Consider the following 7,953-nt stretch of genomic DNA (forward strand, 5'->3'; position numbering starts at 1 on the left):
GGCACACACAGACACACACACACACACACACATACACACTCACTGTCCCTCTGAGGCAGGCACACAGACACACACACACACACACACACACACACATACACACTCACTGTCCCTCTGAGGCAGGCACACACACACACACACACACACACACACACACACATACACACTCACTGTCCCTCTGAGGCAGGCACACACACACACACACACACACACACACACACATACACACTCACTGTCCCTCTGAGGCAGGCACACGCACACATACACACTGTCCCTCTGAGGCAGGCACACGCACACACACACACACACACACACACACACACACACACATACAAACTCACTGTCCCTCTGAGGCAGGCACACACACGCACACACACACTCACTGTCCCTCTGAGGAAGGCACACACACACACACACACTCACTGTCCCTCTGAGCAGGCACACACACACACACACACACACACACACACACACGCACACACTGTCCCTCTGAGGCAGACACACACACACACACACACTCACTGTCCCTCTGAGGCAGGCACACACACACACACACACACACACACACGCACACACACACATACTCACACACTGTCCCTCTGAGGCAGGCACATGCACACACACACTCACTCACTGTCCCTCTGAGGCAGGCACACACACACACACACGCACACACACGCACACACACACACACACATGCGCACACACACACACACACACCAGCAGTGTCCTCCCTCCATGGTTCTCCAGCAGGGAGTGACGTCACGTCAACTTCTTTTTACCTTCGTCTTTATTTACGAAAACACTTCTTTTTTTTCATTCAAACAGAAACTTTAACGATCAAATCACAAAAGTAACAAGCGAATTCTCACATGTAGCTTTTTTAAAATATTCATTTCAATGCAGGTTTGCAGGTCATTGGCAGCTGAAGACTCAGAGGAGGATTCATGGTCATCCAGGTAATGTTCAGGTGCGGGAGGAAGCGCGTCTCATCAAAGTGAGGAAAGGGTTTTCAAAACAAACTAAAAAAGACAGCAGTAAAACTCACCTTGAATCACCTTGGACGTTGGTGAGAAAGCCCCCAAAAGTCTCAGAAAACTGACAAAAATACTGAGGTAACTATTTGTATTAAAAGTATACCTTTTAATTAAGTGTCATAAATGTAATAATAGAACAATTCCAGTGGTGACGTCCCAGAGTGGCAATTTGTTTCACAGCTGCCTGCACCAACCGCGCCAGGCTGGCGAGTTTATGCACCTCCCGCTTGAAACAGGACGGAAAAACGAGTCAAAAACTACAAGAAGCTGGAAAAACTGGTCGTCACTTTCACTTCCAACCGTCAGGCTTCATGGGTTCTCCTTCAAAATTTTAACCTTCAGGGACACTGGGAGAGGAAATCCATAACTGCTGATGGCCTGGATTACAAAACAAACAAACAAACAAACAAACAAACAAACAAACAAACCCATCGTGTTAATCCAGGACTCAGTAATTTGCAGATCAGAGGAATCCACACGGAGGTGAGCAGGTGGCCATGAATGAAGAGCAGCAGGCGTTTCTCTCACCTCCTCTAACAAACTCTCCAGGTCTTCCTCCGACAGCTCAACGGTGGACGTCAATCTGGCGTTCAATCCCACGACAAAATCTGTTGACACGTTTATACGGAAGATTAGAAACGCATGCATGGCGTCACCAAGAGATGGGGAAGGGAAACAAAACGAATCTCAATGTTTCTGTGTACTTTTACCTCAACCTCTAACTGTGAGAAATGTAAAAGTCATATTAGCAAATATCAAATATCCAGAGGATGGAACATCCAGTATCATCATTATTATTATTATTATTATTATTATTATTATTATTATTATTATTATAATCGTTATTCTTATTCTTATTCTTATTCTTATTGTCATTATTCACAACGTAATGAGGACCATTACTGAAATGTACTCACGGTGGCCTGTTGGTGCCGCCAGTCATTTATGGTAGGATGGCGTTCACATGGAAAACATTTTAGTACATGAATGCATCGTTTGCACACATCACTCCAACACGCAGGCGAATGTTTGGCGTTGCTGAGTCTCACCAGGAGTCACGGTGATTTTGACGCCGCTGCTCCTGACGTTCTCGAACACAGAGATCAGGGTGAAGGTGTAGCTGGTTCCAGGGGTCAGAGACCAGACGGTGTGAGTCACTGGTTCCTCTCCCACTGGTGCAGTGATGCTGATCTCACGACCATCAAACTGGAGCAGAAAGCTGACGTTGCCGCCCACTGGATCCCACTGCAGGGTGACACTGGTCTCATTTTGGTGTGTTGACCTGAAGTTCTCTGCGTTTGAAGGAGCTGAGACAGAAGAAGTGGAACCCATTTTATGTCTCTTCAGTGGTTTCATTTGCAAGCGCATGTTCATGTGGTATAACCCAGGAAATGTGGATCACGGTGGCGTTGGTTCAGTCAACGTCAGAGTGGCTGTTATCTACAGTCCACCTCATAACCCCTGCTGTTTCCGACATGGGAGCTGAGAGCGGCCCACATCAGCCGGGGAGGAGCCAGCGGTTGTTAACTGCAGCGTCTCTCGCTGGCTCTTCCACTCTGGGTTCAGTCAAACCTCTGGAGCTCTCAGGGTTCTGGAGGTCAGGGTCTCACCCAGACTAAATCTGCTCCATCTCCAGGATCTGGGACTCCATGGATCAGCTGGAACTCAGAGAAGGTTCTACCACTGAGCTAACAGCTGCTGAAGGTTTAGCAGGATCCATCGCACTAGAACCCACTCAGGAACCCTTCCCCCACCATGCCTGTGCAGTATGAGCATCTCACCAGTGACGGCTTCAAGAACAATGCTGCTACTCGTGACGTTCTCGAACACAGAGATCAGGGTGAAGGTGTAGCTGGTTCCAGGGGTCAGAGACCAGACGGTGTGAGTCACTGGTTCCTCTCCCACTGGTGCAGTGATGCTGATCTCACGACCATTAAATCGGAGCAGAAAGCTGACGTTGCCGCCCACTGGATCCCACTGCAGGGTGATACTGGTCTCATTTTGGTTTTTAGCGAAGAAAAATTCTGCATTTGGAGAGAAGATGAGATGAAGAATAAATGAATAAATAAGATAAACGTACAAATGCAGTAGAAAACACGGCGGTTTGCATCTGCACGAGGCCCACAGGTGAGAAGCAGATCAACGCACTCAACACTTTTACTGCATTTGCTGCACTGATTCTTTCTGAGGAGAATTCAGTAATCCAGAAGTTTTCATGAGCGTTTCCTGGCTGGATAAGGGGTTGGACTGCTGGTTGTGGTGGAGGCCGAGTGAGTGAACACGATGTCAGAGATCCCACCTGTCTCAGAGGAGAAGATGTGCAGACTGATGAGGACCTCCTCTTCCTCAGATGCTCCTGCTGAGCTGGAAAGGTCTGTGGCTGGAAGAAAGCCCCGAATGAAGAAAACTCTTAATGGTGTCACTTGCAGTCTTCTAATTAGGTTTCCTTATAATTTCATTGTTTTGTTTTTTTTTAAATAAGCACAAAATATCTGTTCTTTGACTACATCCTTCATCTGGAACCCAGACAACGATGGAAAGTACTTCAAAAGTAAGAAATAGTGGTGTTAAACATTTGGCGTGTTCGACGACAGCGTCATCATCAGGGCTCCAGGTGGGACTCATCTAAGACAGTGAGTGTGATCACCAGGCCACGAACGCTCTTGAGCTCGGCCTCTCAACAAGAACAAACTTGTTTGGTGAAAAGAGAGTTTCCCATCACCAGAACCACTAAAACCCATCGCATGGAGGTTTTTCCTTCTCACATGCGGACTAATGGCGCCCCCGCAGTTGCCCGAGGTCAGAGGAGACATTACTTGTTTTATAGCAGACGAAAGGCAAACTGAGGGAGCAGTTTTCATCCGACCAGCGTCCTGAGTCATTGAACCATGCAGAGACACACTGGTGGAGGCCAGAGTCCGGCTGTCCACTGGCCCAGTGCCGGAACTCAGACGTGCTGCCATCGGACCAGACTTTTTCCCGGTGGAGACCGATCCAGACCGCGGCCTGGCCTGTGAAATTGGAGATGATGTCATTTTCTGTGTCGTTTCTTATACTGAAAGAGAAAGAAGAGAATGTCCATCTCAGAGTTGATCAACAGACAGGATGCTGAATAATCAGTGATGACAACAAAGCTGCACTCGCCACAGTGACCTGACAAAACCCTACTGTGTTTAGAATTAAAAACCAGCGGAGGGCCACAGACAGAACGTCAGTAGAAACTAGATGACGTGGATGAGTTCATGGATCCGGTCCTCATTCATGGAGTACCTGGCCAGATCCAAATATGTCTGCCTGCAGAACCTCCGAGCTTCCGTCCAGTTCAAACGCTGCCGCACCTCAACAAATGACAGAGAGCCGTTTGCTGAACCTGGAAGTACATGAAGGAGCAGACGGATCAGGAGGGTCAGCTGACTGCTATCCCACTGCTCATGACCTGCGTGCTACATTTCTGATTACAGCAAGGATCCCATTGGTTCTCCTCAATTCCTTTTTAATAACGGACACACGCACTTCTATAGCACACAAAGTGTTGAGGCAAACTGCAGTCGACAGCCTCCCAGAAACCAGCGTAGGACATCTGAGTTGACATCGCCACGCAGCGACGCTGCCCTCCCAGGTCTTTGGGCTCGTCTGGGTGCCAGTTCCTGTAGTCTGCTTCTCCATCTGCGTACAAGCTGCTGTCAGTCAGAGACCACCTCCACCCGTCTAGCAGGTCGTCATGGAGCCCGATCCAAGCCTTCCCAGACGATGCTGCTCAAACACATCACGCATAATGCATCAGAAAGCGGCTTCCTTTATGTGTACACACACACACACACACACACACACACACACACACACACACACACACACACACACACACATATCGTGTGTAGGAGAATGACCTGCCAGATGATAATTAGCCTTCTCGCTAACTCAAGCACATCTACAACGATGCAGAAGCAGACATGTCCATTGATGTGCACTGTCCCTCTAAATAACGACGTAAATATCAAAGACAGGCACAACATGTCACATGATCATGGTTCTATGTCCTCTAATTCCTCCCAGGAAGGAGAACTCACCGCTGTAGTCGAGGGGGAGGCTGTTAACGGCGCTGACGTCAGCCGAGTCCTCTATGGTGGCCAGGTCTGTGTAGTCCCTCCTGCAGAACTTCTGAGCTTCAGTCCAGGTCAGTGGACTTTCCTCAATGTAGTACTGGCGAGACTGGGCTGAAGCAACACCCACCAGAGCTCCTAGAACCAAGAGATTCAACACATTCTGTCACACAGAAAGTCCAGGTTCTTTAGTCTGAGTGATGAGTCGTTCAACATTAAATCTCATCTGCAACCGACAAGACAAACAACACTCTGACTTGAGGATCGCACGTCTGTGTGGACGGATCCCGACCATGGGGGACCCGACGCACCGGAGAACCCTGAACAAAACCCACTTCGTGTTCATGCTTCCGCAGTCCAGCCGACACGATTGAGACGAATCAGGTTTCAGTAGGTCAGTGGAAAAGAAAGGTCCCGATTGACAAGAACCAGTTCAACTGTCAGATACAACTCAGTGGCTATGAAGGACGCGCGCGCACACACACACACACACACACACACACACACACACACACACAAACAAGCCTTTGGAGCTACAAGTCATTAGATGCAGTCATATAACAGTCATGTACCAGGCTCTCTGCCAAGATTAAGGAAATCTAAATTTCCAACCAGCCAGAAACAAACAGGAAGCACCAACCTGCGAGCACCAGGATGATCATCTTGTACTCCCGTTGGCCTGTCCCTCTCTGTCCCAACACACTCAGATTTTCACCTGCTCGCCTCATCAGCCTGCTCTGAAGACCTTGAACTAAATGCCCGAACCGGTTAGGAACCTGTTTGACAGAGTTAAGAGGGGGTGAGGGCTGAGAAACGAGGCAGGAATCAGGAAGTTAAACATGACTGCGTCCTCTCATTGCTCAGATCGCTGCTCTGTTCACATCCACGTCCAGCGGCGTGCGAGAGGAGAAGCAGACCAACAGCCAAGACCTTTGTGTTCACACGAGGGAACTCTGGAGTGAGTGATGCTGACATGTTTGATGAGGCATTCAAGCTCATCCCCATGTAATGTTTCTACTTGCCCAGCGTTGCTGATTATGATCTCACATGGATGTCATTCTTCACCCTATAAAGAGAAACTATGACGCTGCAACCACTCACAATACAGACGAGTGTCTCATCTGCCGTCGCCAAGTTTTATTGGAGCTTCTTTTAAATCAATTAAATGAATTTATGAGCTCTCACAACATTTATGAAAAATCCAGTTTTCAGCCGCAGTCCTGAGGCAGCACTGAGGTCGAGCCTCGGACGGCTACTGTGTGTTAGTACCGCAGTACGAGCAGTACTCGGTAAGCAAGGGTGAGCGCTCGTCCAGGAACACTGCCTGGTTTTACTGAGTTTGTGACGTCGTCAGAGTGGGACGGAGATGTTAGTCTCTCAATTCAGTTCAATCCAGAAAGGCTTTATTGACATGGGAAACACGCGTTTACATTGGGAAAGCAAGTTTTACGTGCAAAAAATGTGCATGTACAAGAATAACATAAAAATGAAGATAGAAATAGACATTTTTTTCACTGTACAGAAGAAAGATATACCATAAAAGGATGTGTTAACAATGTTGCAGTGAGGCTGTAAACGCAGGAGCAGCTAAATTGGATGAGCTCAGCTCAACAGCTGCTTCCCTGGTTCTGCTGCAGAGACTCCAGGGGAAGTGAACGCAGCCAAGTCCCTCCTGAGCGACACACACGCATCTGAACACTCGGTGAGATTTCCTGATGTTTTTTAAAATCATGGATGAATTCTCAGCATTTTTCTTTGAAGGCAACGGGAAACACGCTTAGACGACTGGATCCATGTGTGTTTTTGTCTTTCAAGCACTCACAAAGATGTTTTTCACATGTATGTACTGTGAAGCGAATGGAGACCGAGGGCTAGCCCAGCTAAACTGTCCTAACGTCTGTTCACAATCCTCCAGGTCGTCGATGAGCAGTAATCCACCAACACTTTGATTGGAGATTGAGATTAACTAATCCACTGATACACTGAAGTGGCGGCCAATGTTATTGTTGTAAACGCTGGGACTATGAGGGTGTGCCAGACACCCCACCGCTGCCACCCTCTTCCTCTTGCATGTTGCAGGTTACAGGAGCGGTTCTGATGAGGCCCGGCTGCCATCTGAGGAGCGCCTGTGCAGCAAAAATGGCGGCTCCTCTGCTGCAGGTTCTCCAGGAGGGGAAACCTCTGGTTTTATTTCACTCGTGTTGTCACGCAGGCAACCAGGTGACTTTCACTGACCTGAAAAACACATTCCTGTGATTTCCAGGCAGGCTCAGGAATTGCTGTGTTCCTCAGTCCTGCATGAGCGACACCAGTAGATCCAGTTTCACCGAGCAAAAGAACGGAAGCACCACAGGTGTTGTAACCTCAGAGGTTTGTTCTGTGTGCTGCAACGCGTTTAGGTGGGCGTGGAATATCAAAGTGCAGGTTCCAGACCCGACAACGACACAGTTGTTCCTTCTGATGGGGTCAATAAAAGGTCACCTCAGAGGATCAGATATTCCAACCGGGTCACAAGTCTGAAGGAATCTGACCTCAAACAAACACACAATGACACTTCTATTTGTGCAGGACTGTGAGAGAGCACAGAACCTGACGCGTTCTAAAGATGGAGTTCTCCGGTGTGTGTGGATTACAGATCACCTGTCTGGATTATACCACATGACCTGGAGAGATTGTGAACAGACATTTTTGGAGAGTTTCGCTGTTGTTGTTAGCCGTCAGTCTTCGTTAGCTTCAAGCTAGTTAACCTCGGTGACTCCAGAAACATCCTCGTGAGCTCAAGTCCCATCTCAGCGAGTTCTTGCTTGCAAAATACA

At 48.2% G+C, this 7,953-nt stretch overlaps 1 protein-coding gene and 1 long non-coding RNA gene across 2 annotated transcripts in view; one reads left to right on the plus strand and one right to left on the minus strand.

Annotated features, from left to right (window-relative positions):
* Nucleotides 1–772: 772 nt before the first annotated feature.
* Nucleotides 773–6,044, minus strand: LOC147238450 (uncharacterized). The gene is made up of 10 exons (XM_086197122.1): nt 5,778–6,044; nt 5,105–5,275; nt 4,551–4,790; nt 4,308–4,407; nt 3,854–4,092; nt 3,337–3,417; nt 2,819–3,061; nt 1,955–2,344; nt 1,566–1,645; nt 773–1,415 (listed from the first exon to the last, which is right to left on the minus strand). Exons 1-8 carry the CDS (start codon nt 5,863–5,865, stop codon nt 2,043–2,045), a joined length of 1,464 nt encoding a protein of 487 aa, XP_086053248.1. The 5' UTR covers nt 5,866–6,044; the 3' UTR covers nt 773–1,415; nt 1,566–1,645; nt 1,955–2,042.
* Nucleotides 5,902–7,953, plus strand: part of LOC147238451 (uncharacterized) — a 2,484-nt gene continuing 432 nt past the window's right edge. The window contains exons 1-2 of the long non-coding RNA XR_015111763.1: nt 5,902–6,095; nt 6,702–6,839. This is a non-coding gene — a long non-coding RNA (uncharacterized LOC147238451). The remainder of the gene's footprint in view (nt 6,096–6,701; nt 6,840–7,953) is intronic.

The sequence above is a fragment of the Aulostomus chinensis genome, chromosome 24 (assembly GCF_037954235.1).
Source record: "Aulostomus chinensis isolate RoL2024-O1b breed Wild chromosome 24, RoL_Achi_v1.0, whole genome shotgun sequence".
Taxonomy (NCBI): Eukaryota; Metazoa; Chordata; class Actinopteri; order Syngnathiformes; family Aulostomidae; genus Aulostomus; species Aulostomus chinensis.

What these genes read in the sequence shown, in the direction of transcription:
- LOC147238450 (XM_086197122.1), bottom strand. Translation starts at nt 5,865, where the DNA reads ATGAGGCGAGCAGGTGAAAATCTGAGTGTGTTGGGACAGAGAGGGACA. An exon ending in ACATATTTGGATCTGGCCAG is followed by an intron (nt 4,093 to 4,307) that starts GTACTCCATGAA and finishes TTTCTCTTTCAG; the next exon opens with TATAAGAAACGACACAGAAA. An exon ending in TTTCGTCTGCTATAAAACAA is followed by an intron (nt 3,418 to 3,853) that starts GTAATGTCTCCT and finishes GCTTTCTTCCAG; the next exon opens with CCACAGACCTTTCCAGCTCA.